Raw genomic sequence first — 22,068 nt, 5'->3', positions numbered from 1 at the left:
GGGATTGCTATCATTGTGAATCTGTGAAGGCCATGTAAGCAAAATCACTGCTGCTGTTGGTTAGTTCAGTTCAGTTTAGTTTATTGTCACGTGTACCGAGGTACAGTGAAAAGCTGCGTGCTACATAGTCAGCGGAAAGACAATACATGGTAAACAATCGAGCCTTCCACAGTGTACAGATACCATGCTAATGGGATTAACGTGAATCCTGTTCAGTGCAAGATAAAGCCAGCAAAGTCCAATCAAGGATAGTCCGAGGGTCTCAAATGGGGTAGATAGTAGTTCAGGACTGCTCTCTAGTTGTTGGTAGGATGGCTCAGTTGCCCGATAGACAACAAAATGCTGGATGGAGTAAGTCAACATTTCAGAGAGCATCTCTGGAGAAAAAGGACGGGTGATGTTTCGGGTCGGAACCCATCCCAATGCTGAGGTGTGCAGGAGCCATGCTTGGGGTAGTGATTGTGGATGATCAGCCATGATCACATTGAATGGCGGTGCTGGCTCGAAGGGCCGAATGGCCTCCTCCTGCACCTATTGTCTACTGTCTATTGTCTACAATGATTTACCTCTAAAAGTGAAGGAGGACAAATCTGCAAGTCATTATATTTCTTTGTATTGGTTGAATCCACACATTTGTAATTCACGTGGAAGCGATGTTCTTGTTAGCAATTATGGCACCGTGAAGCTTCAAGTTTATATTTGGATGTAAAATTATGGATAACGACCCAACGATGATCTACTGTCAGTGGCTCAGTTGGCCCAGCGAGAGCGTAGTTGTCTAAAATGCAGTCAGTTGTGGAGCGGGGAGCTAAGAGGGCGAGCTGAATAATGTGCTCGTTGCTGTTTGTCAACTCTCTCTCTCTCGCTCTCTATCCAGAGGGGATCTCAGTGGGTGTCAGGGGTTACGGGGAGAAGGCAGGAAAATGGGATTGTGAGGGAAAGATAGATCAGCCATCTGGTGGAGTATGGACTTGATGGGTCGAATGGCCTAATTCTGCTCCTGTCACTTATGAACTGATCTGATTGTGGTCCAGTACTTTGCCATAGCTACAAAGTGCATGGGGACATCTTGCTTCTGTTGCTCTTTTTGCCTTCCCCTGTTCTGGGGTGGAAGGGGTCCCCCATAATGTTGCTGGCTCTGGATCAGCACCTTGTGATGTATAGTTTCTGCAGGCTTCCAAAGTACTGGTGTTTAGCTAGGTATGGTGAGACTATCCCAGTAGGCCATGCCATGGATGCTTCTGGAGATCGACACAAAGTGCTGGAGTAACTCAGCAGGTCAGGCAGTATCTCTGGAGAAAGAGGATGGGTGATGTTTTGGGTTGGAACCTTTCCTCGGACTCTAAGCATTCTTCTTCTCCAGAGATGTTGCCTGAATCACTCTGTGTCTATTTTCTGCATGGACCAGTATCTGCAGTCCCTCCCTACACACCATAGATGGTTCCATCAGGTTGTCCATTCCAGGTGAAACCAGGGACACCAAAGACACCAGATTATATGTGTAAGAAAGAACTACAGATGCTGGTTTACACCGAAGATAGACACAACATGCTGGAGTAACTCAGCGCATCAGGCAGCATCTCTGGAGAGAAGGAATAGATGATAGTCTTGACCCAAAACTTCACCCATTCCTTCTCTCCAGAGATGCTGCCCGTCCCCCTGAGTTACTCCAGCATTTTGTGTCAGAAGATATGTTGAGCAGGCAGGAGCATGGGAAAGCTAAGAGATTGGCCATGAAGATAGACACAAAATGCTGGAGTAACTCAGCACGTCAGGCAGCATCTCCAGAGAAATGGAATAGGTAATGTTTCAGGTCGAGACACTTCTTCAAGTTGGTCGTGATATTGGATGACAGGGCAGATTCAGGAGGCTCTGTGGCTTATTTGGTGTAGTTTAGTTTATTGTCACATGTACCGAGGTACAGTGAAAAGCTTTTTGTTGAGTGCTATCCAGTCAGCAGAAAGACAATACATGATTACAATCGATCCACTTACAGTGTATAGATACATGATAAGGGAATAACGTTTAGTGCAAGGCAAAGCCAGCAAAGTCCAATCAAGGATAGTCCAAGGGTCACCAAATGAGGTAGATAGTAGTTCAGCACTGCTCTCTGGTTGTGGTAGGATTCAGATTCAGATTCAGACTTTAATTGTCATTGTCGGTGTACAGTACAGAGACAAGTAGTTGTCTAAGGATGATTCAGTTGCCTGATAACAACTGGGAAGAAACTGTCCCTGAATCTGGTGGTGTGCATTATCACACTTCTGCCCAACACTTGGTGCTTCCGATATGTCATCTGAAACCTGAAGTCATTTTAGGGAAGGGAATTGTGATAGGAAAGACAGGCAGACTTGAGCTGAAAAGGATTGGTGGCTGAATCACGCTGCATACCCAGATACAGAGATATGTAGAGTAGCCTCAAGGCTCGATATGAAAGAGCGGAGGAGTCACTCGAGCAGAAAGAAAAGACCCTGAAGAGTAGAGTGGTGACATTACGTTGTTGAGCTAAAGACTACAGATGGTTCAGCATATGTTTCATGGCAAAGGCCAACATTAAAGGAAAGTCAGGGCTGTCGTTCCAAACCATGACCATGAATCCCCCATTAATATTAACGGAGGCGTTGGTACTTGAAGCAATGGTGAAAAGCACAGTGGCCTGGCCACTCAATGGATGTTACTGGCAATATGAACACCTACAGTAATGAGCAGCAACTGTCATCTAAGTTGGTTCAGAATATGCACCTGCTTATTTTTTATTCACCATCTCTTGTGAGGATAAATTAGGTAAGTTGTTCCCTCTTTCGCCTTTCTCCTCAGTGAAAGTGAAGATAACAGCAACTATGCCAGTGTGTGTTCAGACTGATTTGTCACAGAATTAAATGGCGCGCTCTTATAAACAAGACTTGCTTTATTTTAAATGAAATTAAAACAATAATCGCAAGGCCTGGTGTAAATAGAAACCTTAACTGTGCAAAGAAAACTCCGATTCTGTTGAAGCAATACGTAAATTACACTCTGCATTCAAAAATAGCAAGCGGCATTTTGTAATGTATTGTGTAATCCATCAAAATCTAAGCAGTAAAGTCAATATATTTTTCATTACAAGATCCTATTGTGCAATCTGAAGCGGCAGCAAATTACATCTTTGTTGTTTAGCGCTGGTTTCTTTGCACTGATAAAAAAAAAAAACCTCATTGCTCATGGATTTAATTCTATAACAAAGATCTTGCAAGGAAAGAAGACTAGTGTTTTTTGCAGTTTGCAGCAAGCATTGTTGTAAGTGCGCATGATGGAATGAGGACAGTCCCTTCATAGTCAGTATCTGCAGTCCCATGCACACATTAGATAAACAAAAATAAGGCAATGGGATTTCATCTCGGGGGAACGGTAGTGATTAGGCAATTCATTTTTATCCATGACAATCCTTGCTCCCAGGGTTTTAGACCAATATACCGTGGAGTTTTAACCTAAAAGTGTCTCTTTTACTTTTTGCCTGAAAGGTATCATATCTGAGATTATAAATATCTCCGATAGCTGAGGACTAATTAAGGAGGGACAAATTAACCATCCAGCCTAATTCAAAGAGTTGTGACATCTTTAGTTTAGCTTAGCTTACATTAGTTTATAGTCACATGTACCGAGGTACGGTGAAAAGCTTTCGTCGCATGCTAAACAGTCAGCGGAAAGACAATACAAGATTACAATCGAGCCATCTGCAGTGTACAGATATAGTTTAAACGTGAGGAATGCTGCTGTTTGAGTGGAGATTTAAAAGAGTGGAGCGATTGTAATGCGTGATTGCAGATCCACGTCTGTGACCAGCGCACAAAGAGTCGCCTGGCTTGGACGCCATCTTGGATCCTGCTTATCACGCCATTTCCCCTCAACATAGAACCATACAAAAAGAAACTATGGTGACAGAAAAACGTTGCTTGCACATAAAAGGCAGACAATTAAAAAAAAAATTGGGGTATTTTTAATAGTAACCCTTACCCAAAGTAAATAGTTTTTTTAAAAAAAGAAACATTAGTGTTATTTTTGCAATGAAGGTAAGACTGGCTGCCATACAGAAGTAAGTGATTTGGTCGGCTTCAGTGGAGCGTCTAATACCCTGTGTATTGCCTTTTAAATCTGCTATTTGCAGGGTCAGCCAAAAATACTTTGTCCTGGGACAAATGTCAAGGGAAATGGCTGAGTGCCAAGGATTTAGTGAAACATGTGTAGCATTGATAGCAATAGCTCGAGACATTTTCAAAGATACGCTCACAGAGTATTTCCCACAAAATATATCGTTAATTTATGCCACAATTTTAATTTTAATTTTCTGAAAAGTTCATGTTCATGTTATAGATGACGAATTAGGCCATTCGGCCCATCAACTGTGCACAGAAGCTTTGTTTGTCTTCTCAAAGTCACTTTGCCATTCGTTTTATCTGCATGTGCTTTATTTCAGTAAGTATATTTACAAATGTGCATATAAATGTTTCACACATTGATTTCATTTTGTCAATAATTTTTTTTTTTTCGTATAGCAAGTCCTTGGCTCCAAAAGGTAATTACAAAAAATAACTTATTATAAGAGGAAAGACTTTACAAAGCACTTTTCACAAGTGTAGCTCGTCTCAGACTACTGTGCAGACAATGTAAAGAAAAATGTTATTTAAAAAAAAAACTGGAGGTGCTGAAAATCTGAAATCAAACCCCAAAAAAACAGAAACACTCAACAGGTCAGGCAGCATCTGTGGGAAGAGAAACAGAGTTAACATTTCAGGTTAAAGTCAATTTACAGAAAGTAAGTTTCCAACAATGACATACTGATAGATAATCATATATTTTAGGATTGATTGAAGGGTAAAGTGGGGATAGAAGATCAAATTTTTCAGAATATTGTCAATCGGGAGAGAGGACACTGCTAAGTCTGAAGAAGAGTCTCGACCCGAAACATCATCCATTCTTTCTATCCAGAGATGCTGCCTGTCCTGCTGAGTTACTCTAGCATTTTGTGTCTACCTTCAATTTAAACCAGCATCTGCAGTTCTTTCTTACACTGCTAAGTTAATGCCTTACCTGAAACATAGCAATGTCCTCCTTGTTACATTGGGGTGTCAGCATGGGTTATCATAAGGTCATGTGATGGGCGCAGAAATTAGACAATTCGGCCCATCATGTTTACTCCACCATTCAATCATGGCCGATCTATCTCTCCCTCCTAACCCTCGTCACCATATCCCCTGACACCCGTCCTAATCAAGAAATGCTCTTTAATTGAAAAATCATTTGTTTAGTGCTTCATGCTGTGCAATGAGAATTATTCTCACAACTTCTAGCCTTGACTTTGGAATGCCACAAGGTGAACAAAGACTGATGCCCCATCGATGAACTTGATTGTAAAACTACCCATTCCTGAAACTTTTACTGGTGATTAGTTGCTTGACTCGTTTCCAAGAGATTGCACCTTCTTTCAAAATTGAGAACAGAGTAATTGAAATCAAATATTATATGATTTAATATTCATAGAATTCTACTGATAATGTAATTTCTGCATCTCAGTTTGCCTCACCTTAATCTTAACCGAGCTAAAGTAGTGAAAGAAAGGAACACTCTCATCACAACTGTAAAGAACCAAATATCTCCCAGAAATTATAGTCATAGACACATCGAGTGATACAGTGTGGAAACAGGCCCTTCAGCCCAACTTGCCCACACCGGCCAACAATGTCCCAGCTACACTAGTCCCACCTGCCTGCGTTTGGACCACATCCCTTCAAACCTGGCCTATCCTTGTACCTGTCTATCTGTTTCTTTTTTTTCCAATTCAATTCAACGTTAATGTCATTGCACAAATACAAGTATGGGTACAACAAAATGCAGTTTAGCGTCAGTCCGTAGTATATTGCAATATAGAAATAAAAATACAGAATAATCAAACAATGTGGACGGAGAGACTGGAGAAATCTATCGGCGGGACTCCGAGTTCAGCAATGTGATGGTATTATTGTAGAAGCTGTTCCTCATCCTACTAGTACGAGACCCGAGGCTCCTGTACCGCCTCCCTGATGGGAGGAGGGCAAACAGTCCATGGTTGGGGTGGGAGGGGTCTTTAATGATCTTCCCGGCCCGTCTCAGACACCGTTTTCGGTGGAGGGCATCCATGGCAGGGAGCGGGGCACAGATGATGTACTGCGCAGTTTTCACCACCCGTTGTAGTGCCTTCCTGTCCGCTACGGTGCAACGGTTCTTAAACAATGGGATAGTCCCAGCCTCAACTGCCTCCTCTGGCAGCTTGTTCCATACACCCACCACCCACACAATAATTAAAATTATTTAATAATGCACCGTTACAAATTTCATATTGATCTTTTAAATCTGAATTGTAGCTAAAATAAAAGTTGCTTTGGAATTTAGTGACTTGAAAACGTTACTGGGGACAAATGGTTTAGGGCAGCACAGTGGTACAGCAGTAGAGTTGCTGCTTCACAGCGACAGAGACCCGGGTTTGATCTTGATCATGGGCGCTGCCTGACTGGAGTTTGTACATTCTCCCTGTTAGTGCGTCGGTTTTCTCTGGGTTCTCTGGTTTCCTCCCACATTACAAAGACATGAATGTTCGTGGGTTAATTGGCTCGAGTGTGTAGGGAGTGTACAGGAAAGTGGGATAATATAGAACTGGTGTGAGCGGGTGATCGATGGCCGGTGTGGACTCGGTGGGCCGAAGGCCTTGTTTCCATGCCGTTTCTCTAAACTCAACTAAACTGGACAATGGTAAAGATTTCTTCTTGTAATATACTGCCCAGGAAAATCAAAGACATTGCATGTTGATGGTGAGGGAATCAATTCCCATCTGCTCATTACAGAAATAATTTAAATCTGGCTCTTTTCTCAGTCTGCTTCCTCTGGCTCTTTACGAAGGGTTTCAGCTACATTTCAGCTCAACTATGGCAGCAGAGTGGGAACAGCTCCAAGGAAATCTTTATCTTGATTAGGAATTGATTGTTTAGAACAGGTGTCAAGGGTTATGGAGCGAAGGCAGGGAAATGGGATTAGGAGGCAGAGATCAGCCATGATTGAATGGTGGAATGGGCTGGATGGGCCGAATGGCCTAATTCTACTCCTATAAAGTGAACTTGTGATTGAAAGATTAAGCATGGAAACAGGCCCTTCAGCCCACCAAGTCCGTGCTGGCCATTGCTCACCCGTTCTCACTAGTTCTACTTTTGCACCCACTCCCTACACACTAAGGGTAACTTATAGAGACCAACTAACCTACAAACTCGCACGTCTTTGAAATGTGGGGGGAAACTCTTCACTGCACCTCGGTACGTGTGACAATAAACTAAACTGAACTGAGGCCGGAGCACCCAGAGGAAACCCACGCAGTCACAGGAGGAACATGGAAACTCCACACAGACAGCAGCCAAAGTCAGGATCAAACCCGGATCTCTGGCACCATGAGGCAGCAGCTCTACCCACTTACCAGTTAGGAGCTGTTTTTGTCCAACTGAATTTAGGATTCCTGATTTCAGCTTATGCATTGTAACCCCATGATTTCATGAATATTGTCCTATATATGGAAGCTCATCATTAGAATCGGTTCCGCATTGAAATAATGACAGCAGTGTACCAATTCTCTCTCTGTGATCGCATAATGCTGAACCGAAAAAAACAAACACTAATGGAAAATTACTGTCATTTCAAATAATGATCAGTTTAGGAATGCAATCTCCAAAAAAATGGAGAGACGAGGAAAACACAGGATAAAATAGTGTTTAAGAAAGAACTGCAGATGCTGGAAAAATCGAAGGTAGACAAAAAACCTGGAACTCAGTGTGTGGGGCAGCATCTATGGAGCGGAGGAATAGGCAACGTTTTGAGACCCTTCTTCGGGCTGAAGAATGATAAAATAATGTCATCTCTTTTTTTCACATGTGTGAAGGATTTAAAGGCATAGGATGGGAACCGTATTTCAGTTTTCATCCAATACAGTAAAACCAACTTCTGGAGTAATTTTAATGCAAAACATTGTTTAACAGACTCAAAGATAAATTCTTCCCCCTTGTATAAAAAACAAGTAGGAAGGAAGCCAAGTGAAAGGTGAGAAAATAGAAAAAAATAGCTTGGCTATTTATGTTTATATATCAATATATTGACTTACGAATTAATAATAAGGTCAAATCTTCAAATATAACCTGTTGATTAGGAGTCTTCAATTCTCCTGCAACAACAAACTTACAAAATCTAAATGCTAAAACATTGTAACAAAAAAAGTGTGTTTAATTTAGTGGAGATAAGGAACTGCAGATGCTAGTTTCCACACAAGGACACAAAGTGCTGGAGTAACTCAGCGGGTCAGGCAGCATCTCTGGAGAACATGATTGGGTGACGTTGAGGGTCAGGCCTCGGCTCTTCATAACCCTTCATGTCTAACAGCATTCGGGATTGGAAAAAGATTGGTCGCCCAATTATAGGAAGGATGTCAACAAAATAGAGAGAGTACAGAGGAGATTTACTAGAATGTTGCCTGGTTTCAACAACTAAGTTACAGAGATAGGTTGAATAAGTTAGGTCTTTATTCTCTGGAGCGCAGAAGGTTAAGGGGGGACTTGATAGAGGTCTTTAAAATTATGAGAGGGATAGACAGAGTTGATGTGGCAAGCTTTTCCCTTTGAGAATAGGGAAGATTCAAACAAGAGGACATGACTTCAGAATTAAGGGACAGAAGTTTAGGGGTAACATGAGGGGGAACTTCTTTACTCAGAGAGTGGTAGCGGTGTGGAATCTTCCAGTGGAAGTCCAGGTTCATTGGTATCATTTAAAAATAAATTGGATAGGCATATGGATGAGAAGGGAATGGAGGGTTATGGTATGAGTGCAGGCAGGTGGGACTAAGGGGAAAAAAAGTTGTTCGGCACGGACTTGTAGGGCTGAGATGGCCTGTTTCCATGCTGTAATTGTTATATGGTTATATGGTTATTGCCATGTTTTATCTCTTGGCTGGTCGAAATAGAAAGATGTTACAGATAAAACAGGAAGAGAAATCTCAATCCAAGTTCAATGTGAATGTATTACAAGCTGAGATCAATCCAGTCTGAAGAAAGGTCCTGGCCCAAAATCTCGCCTCTCCATGTTCTCCAGAGATGCTGCCTGGTCTGCTGAGTTACTCCAGCACTTTGTGTCTTTTTCTGTGTGCTAGATAGAATTTACCGCCAAGTTCCAGCGATACCATGTTAGGAACAGCACCTCTTCTATTTCCTCCTTCTGTTAGCATTAGTTCAATGGAACCCCTGGCATCCGGCAGCTGCGATATCATCAAGCTAGTTGGGCCGCTGATAATATTGAAGACCTGCTGCAGATAAGACCATCAAACCACAAGACATCGGAGCAGAATTAGGACATTTGGCCCATCTAGTCCACTCTGCCATTCAATCATATCTCGAGTCCACTCCGACATTCAATCATGGCTGATCTATCTTTCCCACTCAACCCCATTCTCCTGCCTTCTCCCTGTAACCAGTAAATTAAGGAAAGAAAAACATATACTTGACTCGGAGAGAGGAGTGAGGCTACACACAAATTGGAGGAACGGCATCTCCTATTTCAGCTTACAACCCAGCGGTATGAATATTGATTTCTCTAATTTCAAGTAACTCCTGCATTCCCTCTCTCCCCATCCCTCCCCCACCCAGGTCACACCAGGTTCTCGTTCTCACCTAGCAAACAGCAAACAAAGGCCAGTTTCCTTTTTTCATCATTACTTGTTTTGCATATCTTTCATTCATTTGTTCTATATCTCTCTATATCACAGTCTATATCTCCCGTTTCCCTTTCCCCTGGCTAGCCCGAAACATCACCCATTCCTTTTCTCCCGAGATGCTTCCCAGTTACTCCAACATTCAGTTACTCCAGATCAATCTGCCCAACATGCGCCTGAGGTCCCGCAAACACTTCTGCTCCCTGGAAGACTTTGACTCCAAGACTGAGTGGCACAGAGACTGGAAAGATGCCAACACCAACAACGGAGAGGTCATCACAGATCCCACAGTGAAACCACTGGGTTTTGACCTCCATCGCAAGCAATGGCTCACCCTGAATAGAATCTGCACCCTCCACGCAAGAACAGCCCATCACCTGGGGGATGACAGGCAGCCCTGCTTGCAACGGTGGCCATCCAGACTAGACCATCCCACCCATCGTGAATGACTGCCCACTGAGGCTGTTCCCTGGGGGCATCAAAGCCATCCACCCAGTAACTGATGCTGACCTGGCATGGATGTCTACCCTTGATCTACAACTTTAGGCTGCGCACACCATACGCAAGAAGAAGAAGACTCCAGCATTTTGTTAGTTTCAGTTTTTAAACGAATATGCAACATTGCTGAACAGAGTTAGATCTACCTAAAACTGTTGATGCTGAAACAACATTCACTTAAAAAAAATTCAAATCCCTTACCTTTTAAAATATTTATGTGATGGAATTACTATAATCTCACACCAAATTGGTTTCTTTATGGAAGGATAGGACCAGCTAGGCGATGCTTATACTCAGTCATCGTTAACAACTCCATTGGACCTCTAGTAACATGTCTAAGATTTACAGGGCATTTTAAAGTGATTAGTTCATAAATAACTTAACTTCCCTGAAGTCCAAATGATTTTCTCTGAGTCCTTTGGAATAAAGCCGCAAATAGCACAAACTGTAGAATTGTAGCAAGCTATTGATAGCAAATTTGGGATTTCTCCATGCCATTAGTTTCACGGTAATCCCTCCTTAAATAACAGGATATTGATTGGAAGGGATTTAGACACAAAATGCTGGAGTAACTCAGCGGGACAGGCAACATCTCCGGATGGAAGGAATGGGTGACGTTTCTGGTCGAGACCCTTCATCAGACGGAGCATCAGGGGAGAGGGAGTTACAGAGATAAGGAAGGGTAAGAGATCAAAAGAGATGAGGATCAAGGAGAATGTAGAATAGATCATTGTAAGCGAGGAGATGGTGACAACAAAGCAAACAGAGATACAGTGTGATCAGAGGGACAGTCAGACTTGTTGGAGAATGGGGAGGGATAGAAACATAGAACATAGAAACATAGAAAATAGGTGCAGGAGCAGGCCATTCGGCCCTTCGAGCCTGCACCGCCATTCAATATGATCATGGCTGATCATCCAACTCAGTATCCTGTACCTGCCTTCTCTGCATACCCCCTGATCCCTTTAGCCACAAGGACCACATCTAACTCCCTCTTAAATATAGCCAATGAACTGGCCTCAACTACCTTCTGTGGCAGAGAGTTCCAGGGATTCACCACTCTATGTGTGAATTTTTTTTTTGTCATCTCGGCCCTAAAGGATTTTCCCTCTATCCTTAAGCTGTGACCCCTTGTCCTGGACTTCCCCAACATCGGGAACAATCTTCCTGCATCTAGCCTGTCCAACCCCTTAAGAATTTTGTAAGTTTCTATAAGATCCCCCCTCAATCTCCTAAATTCTAGCGAGTACAAGCTGAGTCTATCCAATCTTTCTTCATATGAAAGTCCTGACATCCCAGGAATCAGCCTGGTGAACCTTCTCTGCACTCCCTCTATGGCAATAATGTCCTTCCTCAGATTTGGAGAGAGAGGGAAAGCAAGGGTTTACTTGAAGTTAGAGAAGTCAATGTTTATACCACAGGGTTGTAAGCTGCCCAAGCGAAATATGAGGTGCCGTCCCTCCAATTTGCGCTGGGCCTCACTCAGACAATGGAGGAGGCCCAGGACAGAAAGGTCAGTGTGGGAATGGGAGGGGGAGTTAAAGAGTCCGCAGACTTGAGCTGAGGATCATTGTGTGAAAATGTCACTCTGCTGCATTTTACAGTGGAAGCGTCTGCACGTTTGCTGAACATCTCGGCAACCTGCACACTGTAGTATATTAAATTCCATCCTCAATCAAAATAAACTCAAAATTCATTATATTAGACCAGCTCTGCCGTAAAGCAGAATCATGTATCCGGCAATCACCGTCAGTATCGGTGCAATAATCCCTTAATTAGAGCATTTATTTCTGGTACCAAAACTCTAATCGGTGCTTTGTCACATGTGACGTTTGTAACCCATGCATAACAATTTGAAATTACAGCTTGCTTTATCTTCTATTTTATTCTCCCTGAAGCAACAAATCATTTTCTTTGCTGTTGTTCTATTTCTAGAAATAACCCATTAGAACTTTTTCCTCAGATAATGCTAAGAAAAGTTTTTTTTCTCTGCTGTAGGTAGGTTATCAAGTCAGCTGAAGGGTCTTTGTTAAACTCGTACTACCAATTATAAAATGGAAATGTGTATTACTTTTTGTGAGATTTCAAGCCCAATATTCTGCATGTATCCCACTTTTTATTTGCTATGGTTTTCCACTGGTCTGAAGAAGGGTCTCGACCCAAACCGTCACCCATTCCTTCTCTCCAGGGATGCTACCTGTCCCGCTGAGTTACTCCAGCATTTTGTGTTCTTTCTTCTCTCATGGTATTCTGCGATTGGACAGTCTTTTATACATTGTGTGTGGCACGTCCCCTTTAAAGTCTGTCCCTCTCCCAGCCACATGCAAACAAGCCACACCCAAGTTCAATTAAGGGTAATTGGATCAATTAACCCACCCTGCAGACCTACCCAGACCAACTGTATGCAAGAGAGAGTTAAGGGCCTGTCCCACTTGGCTGTCATTTGCGTGTCACGCAGGTGGCGCTCGAAGATTTTGTACATCGCAAAATCCTGCGACGCTGTGCGTCACTGCCTATGTCATCACGTGTAATGCACACCACACGCGCATCACGTGCGTGTCATAACGCACGCATCATGCGTCGTGACGAGTAAATGATGTCGCGTAAATTACCCACAAATGACGGCCAAGTGGGACAGGCCCTTTAGATTTAGCTCTTAGGGCCAACAGAATCAATGAATATGGGGAGAAAGCAGGAACGGGGCACTGATTTTGGATCATCAGCCATGTTCATATTGAATGGTGCTGCTGGCTCGAAGGGCCGAATGGCCTACTCCAGCGCCTATTTTCTATGTTTCTATGTTTCTACCCCCCTTATAAACCTTGGAGCCCAGAGGAAGGGAGAGGGGCAGCTGTGGGGTTGAATCTAGACCCTCTGGGTTTGTCTCCAGAAGTAAACCCCATCGGGTGAGTTCACTGTACTATTTGTGCCAGTGTATTCACTATGGAATGGAATGCTTTATTGCCACGCGTGATAAGGCTCAGTGAAATTCTTTGCTTGAATGCCCAAGGCATTATTGATACGGTATCATGAGCGAAGCCACAATTGCCTATCAAGGTCACGATGTAAGGGTTTCAGTCCAAGACTGATTGAAGGTAAAATCCATGTGAAATGATGGAAACTCTGCAAGATCTGCCCCAATGGTGCAGTTCACATATCACATTAAATATACACAGTACCTTTCCTACTTTATATTGCACAGTTGATGGAGATCCCTTTGGGCCGTCTAAAATTGACTAATATTGCTGTGTTAATCAATGGCACATTATTCACAAGTGTTGCTCTGCAGTAGAGTGGTTTGGGACATCTGGTGAGTTTGAAGGTGTTTTAGATCTTAAACTCTCCTATCTGTTTCCTTTCAACAGGAGATGTGCCTGCCCATATCACTCTGTCAGAGCTATTAGATATCTTCCATCTCACATGTTAGAAATGTAGCATATTTCAAAAGCCGATAAATACCACAACATTCGGGTGGTGCGTCGGTAGAGTTATTACCTTGCAGCGCCAGAGTCCGGGGTTTGATCCTAACCACGGATGCTGTCTGTACGGAGTTCGTACATTCTTCCCGTGACCTGTGTGGGCTTTCTCCGGGTGCTCCGGTTTCCTCCTGCACTCCAAAGGCGTACCGGTTTCCAGGTTAATTGGCTCGGTATAATTGTAAATGATCCCTCGTGTGTGCAGGATAGATTTAGCGTATGGCATTCGCTGGTCGGCACGGACCTGATGGGCCGAAGGGCCAGTTTTCGTGCTGTATCTCTAAACTAAAACTAAACTAAATAAGCATTTTTTTAAAAACACTGTATTTGTTGCTGAGCCTCAGGTTTCAAGGCCACAGTTCGCAAAAGTAACACTGACACTAAAATGGATACAGAGATAAAAGTACAGCCATTAACACCAAACATTAAAACTATGATTTCAAAATGTAGCAAACATTTGATTATTTTAAGTATTCCTGCTGCTGTGTCTTCGAGAAAGAGTTGGGTGGAATGTGCAGGAAGGAACTGGGTAGAATGTTTCGATTCATTAGCTTGGTGAGCTAGCAAAGCCATGCTGGGTGGAATGGCCTCCATCCATGGCACATAGAGTGTGGAACCAGGTCCTTTGGCCCAACTTGCCCACACTGGCCAACACGTCCCAGCTACACAAGTCCCACCTGCCTGCGCTTGGTCCATATCCCTCCGAACCTGTCCCTGTTTCTTAAATGTTGCGGAAGTCCCAGCCTCAACTACCTCCTCCGGCAGCTCATTCCAGATACCCACCACCCTTTGTGTGTAAAAGTTACCCTTCAGATTCCTCTGAAATTTTTCCCCCTTCACCTTGCACCTCTGTCCTCCGGTCTTCGATTCCCGTACTCTGGGCAAGAGATTCTGTGCATCTACCCAAGCTATTCCACTCACCTTTTCAGAGGCAAGAAAATAAAATAGGCTGAAACCAACTGAAAAATTGTACATCTTCACTCCTAATATAAACACATGCATCCATGAAATTGCTAATCACATCTGGAGTTGATGGAAAATCAGTTTGTGCAATGATGAAAACTGCATTTTGAAGAACATTTTTACTTTTAAAATTATGGCATAAAAAATATGGAAATAAACATTCCAGAAATCCAAGGAAAAAATGTGTGAAATCACATTCCAATGGGTTGAAATGATTTCAAATTTTAACGAAATTAATGTAAGTACCTAATCTGATCAGGAATCACATCCTGAGCATCCAACTGATACCAAATCATCAATTGGTTTTGGTTTTAGGATACAGCGCAGAAACTGATCCTTCAGTCCAAACTGGCCAGCAAACCCCGCACCTCAACACTATCCAACACACCCCAGGGACAATTTACAATTTGACCAAGCCTATTGACCTACAAACCCGTTGGTCTTTGGAGTGTGTGGGGGGGAGATCCCGGGTAAAACCCACGCAGGTCACGGGGAGAACGTACACACTCCGTGCATTGGCAAAATAAAGTGGAGACATCACAAGGCATGAGCCCACATATTCCTTGGTGTTGCCTGAAGCATGTAACTGTTGAAATCTAATCAGAAAATATCAGAGGAATGTGTGAACACTTTAAACTATGATGGGAGTGTAAAAGGCCGCCATGCCTGTGGTCTAACCCGTCCCCATGATCAATGGGAAGGAAATCAGGCGAAGGAGATCATGTTTAATTGGATAGCGAACAGCTAGATTCCATTTTATGTTGCACTCTGAGTTAAGGATGTGGCTCTTTCGTCCCGTGGAGTGGTTTCGTTAGATTACAGTGAAAATGACACAGTGAAGCAGGCGCTGATCATTAAATGAGTCAGTTTAATGATTTGAGCAAAATACACATATCTGTAATAAAGATAACCCTGGAGCATGGAATTTAATTCCACTTCCACTTTTGATTGCTGGTGTAGCAGCTCCCACTGCTGGTGTGCCCTGCCTTTCAATTAGTTCCTGAAGCCTGCTAAACATTGCAGTTAAGGCATCTTTGATGTTAGCATAGTTATGGCTAAAATGTACCAGGGAAAAAATGTACTTTGATTTTGTTTAGAGATACAGCGCAGAAACAGGCCCTTCGGCTCCCCGAGTCCGCGCCGACCAGCGATCCCCGCACGCTAACACTATCCTGCACACACTAGGGACAATTTTACGTTTATATCAAACCAATTAGCTTACAATTAAGGTGGTAGCTTACAACCACCCTAGACGCCCGCACGTCCTTGAGGTGTGAGTTGAAACCGGAGCACCTGCAGGAAACCCACGTGGTCACGGGGAGAACGTGCAACCTCCGCACAGGCAGCACCCGAGGTCCAGATCGCACCTGGGTCGCTGGAGCCGTGAGGCAGCAGCTCGAACAGCTGCGCTACTGTGTGGCCCTAAAGCAATAACATTCGAGCAGTGTTTAAGAAGGAACTGCAGGTGCTGGAAAATCGAAGGCACACAAAAATGCTGGAGAAACTCAGCGGGTGCAGCTGCACCCGCTGAGTTTCTCCAGCATTTTTGTGTACCTTCAACATTCGAGCAGTGTTTTTTTTCTACTGCGAACTGTCCTCTAAAGCCATTCCCTTCATCTCTCCCCCTCTCCAAGATCCCATGTGACAACTCCTATTCCCACCTCCACACTATTGCCCCCCAAGCATCTTATCCTTGATGTCATCTACATTTTTTACTTTCACTGTGTCCCTTAGTGCCATTATTTGAAAAAGGAGCTTTAATTTCCTCATCCAGATTTATCTCACCAGCACCTCTCTTGACTCCACCATATTATTGAAATTGACAGATTGGTTATCTAGAATCCAGTGTTCAAAGAGAATAAATTTCTTCTAGCTACAGGGATGACACATATTATTTTCTTCAGTCCTGGGTAGAATCTCTGTTTCTGGGCTGCTGGGTCTAACTTTCCACTGGTATCTAATTTGGCTCCAAGATAAACCTCTGACCGATTACAATTGCCTTCACTAAGATCGCTTAAGGGCAGGCCTGTCACACACCTTGCCTCTACCTCCTTTGGCTTCTCCACTGCTGAAACCCTCATCTTCATCTGCGTTGCCTCTAGACTTGACGATTCCAAAGTACCCTCGCTTGGTGCCTCGTAGACCACAATCTCTAAACCTATTATCCAAAGCCTTTTTTCATTCCGCTGACTGCTTTAGCACGCAACAAAAGGCTTTTCACTGTACCTTGGTACACGTGACAATAAACTGAACTAAACTAACTTGTATCTCGTGCATCATCCCCTTCAATCACTTCCAATGCTCCATGAATTATTTTGCCTCTTAGTTATGCGGTGTATCAAGTTTTAAATCCTCAACTTTGTATGCAAACCCCTTGACGTCCTTAGCTCTGTAATTCCCTCCATCGATTTCTCTGTCTGTCCAACTTTCTTTTTTCTTTTACAACATTCTTTATGACTCTGCACTTTGTACTTTGAGGACATTTCTATCGGGTTGAAGTCAATTTCGTTGTATGATAACGCTCTAGTTGAAAAGCATCATTTTAAAGGCACTCTTTAATGACATGTCATGGTTTTGGTTGATCTTAAAAGGCAATGCAAGTTCTCAAGCTATTTTGTTTTGGTCTTCAATTACGGAGACATTTAAAAGAGTTATTCTGTGTGAAGTGGCAAGTGTTCCATTGATTGCTAAAATTACCGATTCTTTTTGTTAGCTGAAATTCAACGTTGCCTCATTGCTAATCTGCCGTTTAGTGTTAAAAATATTCCATTTGTGAAATACAGGAGTAAAACGTCATTTTAGTGAGAGTTATTATGAAGTGGTTTGTTAGTCTCACTGTGATTTAGATAGTGCTTTGCTTTGTACCTGCGTTACTAAAGTGAGTACAATAACCCAGGTTTCAATAATGTATGAAATTGTAGACGGGCTTACTGATGGCAGCAAAGAACTCCAACATAGGATCCGATCATTAAACTCAGGTCACCATTTCACCATGTGAAATCAAGCTTCACTAGGCTAAGTTGATTTGCAATGCACACCTACTAAAGGAATAAATCGAATGCTTCTCACATCTCCACACTTCAGATTAGGTGAAACAGAAATATATTCAACAAATTGGGTATTTTTGGTATCGAGTGGAGCAGGTGAAGGATTGGGATCAAGTCCTGGAGGCAAGGTTATAGGTCCCCATTCGTTCTCGCCAATTAATAGATATATATAGCAAGACTGGAAAGGAAAGGAAAATAGTTTAAGAAGGTGGGAAATTATCTCAGCCTTCAGAATCCTCAGGTCAACCACAATGCACATTTTGCCTATTGAGGGAAAACATAAGTTGACTCACCTACAAAATGCACTGAAGTAATATAAAAAAATAACTGTTTCAACCAGGTTTCTTGCACCAATGAAGGACTAAATTAATAAATTCCTTGACACACAGGCAGGCAGTGCTGTCCTTAAGAAGTTAAAGAATGGGAAGATGGATGGGGAGGGACCAATTATCATTGGAGATCGCAGTATTTTAAGTTGGAGTAGGAACTATTATTTAGGGGGTGTCACGGGGACACAGTTTGCTAAGTAGTTTAATTCCAAACCAGCCAAAATTGAGAAAACCTACCTGCAAAAAAAAATATCATGGGGACTATGTCCATGGTGATGTATGATGTTTTAATTTCCAAAAGTAAAACACAGTTTTTAATCGAGGCTGGATTCTACTGTTTAGGGCACGAGGCTGGATTCTACTGTAGGTTCTATTTCATTATCCACCACCACTAAACTAAAGACAGAGAAAGTATACTTTCAAAAGAGAGGTGTAGCACCAATGCTAACAATGACCAATTAATTTCAGAAGTGCCCATTTGAAATAGTTCATTCTGCGTGTTTTTTAAACTGAAATCAATGTTAGAAAATATATCTATTTTTGTGTGAAATAACAGTATGTTTCGTTCAAAATCTGTTTCTGAAATGGACTGGTAGTTTTTTCTTTAATGAACCTGTTGTTGCATTCTCAGTTACGGATGTTAAACTTGCCTTTGTGTTTTTTCTTCTCTCCCGCCACCCCAACCCCTCCAGGAATCGTGAGCTCTGTTGAGAATTTGTCTGCTCATAGTTTCAATTTGTTTCTCTCAATTACCACAGGTTTAGCCCATATGAGTGGTATAACCCCCACCCTTGCAATCCCGACTCAGATGTGGTGGAAAACAATTTTACCTTGCTAAATAGTTTCTGGTTTGGAGTTGGAGCGCTCATGCAGCAAGGTATACGCTACAGCCTGCACTTCTCTTTGGCGCATTTCCCACTCTTTGCTGGGGGTTATTGCTCTCAGGCACTTGGCTTGCATGGGTGCCTCTTTGCATGTATCCTTCATTGTTAGCACACAGATTTCATTTGATTTGTAAACGCATCCACTGACCTACATCAGAGCCGATCTGCACCGTTTCACACTCATCATCACCTGCACACACTGCATGCATCTCCATTACATGCGCCCACCACCCCCCCGATGTTCGGGTAAGTATGATCATTGTGTTTGCACACTCGCCCTGCTGTACACCAAGGGTACATGATAAGAGGGAACCCTTCTCCCCCTGCTGAACCCCCAGAAAACTGTGGGATAAAGTGTTGGACATGACGTTACCTTGGGTACATGACAGTCAGCCCCAACCAGGCTCTGTCTAAAGCATCCTTAAAAGGCACCTCCTCTGTTAAGCGGGTAAGAAAAGAACTTTGTGGTAATTGCGTGACACTTGTAACAGTTAGTTACGTCTCTCCCCGGCGTGTTGTGGGCCTGCAATTTCAACATTGCTTGACTGCAGCGCCCACCTTAAGGAGGAGACAAGAGCAGTCCCTGAGTTGGTATTATTTATGATTTTATGTATCGGACTGCATGCCTCTCAGGGCCTGTTGGTCGTCACGGACAAGGTACATCTCTCTTCTTTTCTTACAGAGTTTGATATAGTTAAGACTGGATTTGGAGTTGGCTGTCATGTCCAAGCTTATCTAGTTCAGGGCTCAGCTGGTAATATGGATTGTGAGGGATAAGATGGATGAACAAGAGCTTCCTCTGCCCTGACAGCAATCGCTATTAAACCAAATTACTGAAATGCTCGAAGAAGGAATCGTGACTCTCTCTATTTGCGGAATCCATCTCCCTCACATTCTATATTACCCAAATCTAATTAAAATAAAAATGCACTTTAAATGTTTCCCATCCTGGTTAATGTAAGCAATCTTACATTTGCATGAAATCTGGTAAATGAGCAGAGCATGCAATAAAATGCATGATTGAGCATCAGTTGTGCAATTTCTTCTTTTAATAATTAGCCTGAGTATGAGATGGGGAGAAATATTTCTTGATGATACTTTTAGTGGAAATTCTATTTTGTACTCTCACTGGGCTGTTGATGAAAGTGCCGTCAGGGGATAGCTGATCCGCCCCTATCCATTTAGCTGCTAAATACCACTTTGGCATCTATCCATGAATACAGAATTTGAATCCCTTGCACTATCTTCTCTAGTCCTGTTGGGGAAAAAAAAACTGCTCTGAACTCACATTTATCCCACACCATTATAAGCCAGTCAGTTTAGTTTATTGTCACGTGTACAGCAAAAAGCTTTTAGAAACATAGAACATAGAAAATAGGTGCAGGAGGAGGCCATTCAGCCCTTCAAGCCAGCACCGCCATTCATCGTGATCATGGCTGATCGTCCCCTATCAATAACCCGTGCCTGCCTTCTCCCCATATCCCTTGACTCCACTAGCCCCTAGAGCTCTTTCTAACTCTCTCTTAAATCCATCCAGTGATTTGGCCTCCACTACCCTCTGTGGCAGGGAATTCCATAAATTCACAACTCTCTGGGCGAAAAAGTTTTTTCTCACCTCAGTCTTAAATGACCTCCCCTTTATTCTAAGACTGTGGCCCCTGGTTCTGGACTCGCCCAACATTGGGAGCATGTTTCCTGCATCTAGCTTGTCCAGTCCTTTTATAATTTTATATGTTTCCATTAGATATCCCCTCATCCTTCTAAACTCCGAAACTCTTTTTGTTGCGTGCTAACCAGTCAGCTGAAAGACAATACATGATTACAATCCGGCCATTTACAGTGTACAGATACATGATAAGGGAATAACGTTTGATGCAAGATAAAGCCAGTAAAGTCCGATCACGGATAGTCCGAGGGTTACCTACCATGTAGATAGTAGTTCAGGACTGCTGTCTGGTTGTGGTAGGATGATTCAGTTGCCTGATAACAACTGGGAAGAAACTGTCCCTGTATCTGGAGGTGTGCGTTTGCACACTTCTATACCTCTTGCCCGATGAGAGAGGGGAGAAGAGGGAGTGGCCAGGGGGTGAATCGTCCTTGGAGTCAATGGAAGGGAGGTTGGTTTGGTTTTGGGTTTACAAAGGATATTGAAAGAATGACAAGCAACATGACAGTTTTGTGTTGGGTGGTTCAGTTGAGGTCCTTTGTAGGTGTAGGTCCATATTCCAAACTTATGATCCCAGCACATTGCCTTTGTACTTCAGGAAAGATGGCAGAGAGGCAGAGAAGGGGTTGGGGAATAAATGTCAAGAGCCGTTGAGGAGATTGGAGAAGTTTGGCATCTCCATCTCAGAGCAGAAAAGGTTAATGGGATATTAAAAATGGAAGTTATTAAGTTATAGGAGCAGAATTATGGAGAGAAGGCAGGTACAGGATACTGAGTTGGATGATCAGCCATGATCATATTGAATGGCGGTGCAGGCTCGAAGGGCCGAATGGCCTACTCCTGCACCTAATTTCTATGTTTCTATGTTTCTATGAATTAGGCCATTTGGCCCATCACATCTACTCCACCATTCCATCATGGCTGATCTGTCATTCCCTCTCAACCCCATTCCCCAGCCCCCACACAACCTCTGACACCCGCTCTAATCAAGAACCTGTCAAACTTCAACTTAAATATATCCATTGACTTGGCCTCCACAGCTGTCTGTGGCAATAAATTCCACAGATTCACCACCATCTGACTGAAGAAATTCCTCCTCATCTCCATCCTAAAGGTACTTCCTTTTATTCTGAGGCTATGGCCATTGGTCCTAGACTCTCCCACTAGTGGAAACATCCTCTCCACATCCACGCCATCCAGGCCTTTTCACTACTCGGTAAGTTTCAACGAGAAACGTGAAATGCATAAGTGAGAAATTAGAGAAGGGTTTGAATGGAGGAAAACAGAAGAGGACATTTCTCATAGCAGAATGCCAAAGTTATCAGCGGACACAAATCTAATCGAAATGGAAAATGAAGTTGAAAGGCAGCGTAGACAATGGTGGGAGATTTAACGCGGAAAGCTCCATATGCCTGAAAGGAGGTTCAAAGATAATTAAAATAAAAACAAATGTGATA

General features: G+C 42.9%; 1 protein-coding gene across 2 annotated transcripts in view; it reads left to right on the top strand.

The window, feature by feature from the left end:
* LOC129696915 (glutamate receptor ionotropic, kainate 2) overlaps positions 1 to 22,068 on the top strand; it is a 589,849-nt gene that overhangs the window by 489,446 nt on the left and 78,335 nt on the right. For both annotated transcript variants that reach the window (XM_055635016.1, XM_055635015.1), the window contains exon 12: positions 18,820 to 18,938. In XM_055635016.1, the coding sequence (XP_055490991.1) occupies positions 18,820 to 18,938 (119 nt within the window). The remainder of the gene's footprint in view (positions 1 to 18,819; positions 18,939 to 22,068) is intronic.

This window comes from Leucoraja erinacea, chromosome 5 (genome assembly GCF_028641065.1).
Source record: "Leucoraja erinacea ecotype New England chromosome 5, Leri_hhj_1, whole genome shotgun sequence".
NCBI lineage: Eukaryota > Metazoa > Chordata > Chondrichthyes > Rajiformes > Rajidae > Leucoraja > Leucoraja erinaceus.
This window is presented reverse-complemented; position numbering and strand designations above follow the sequence as displayed.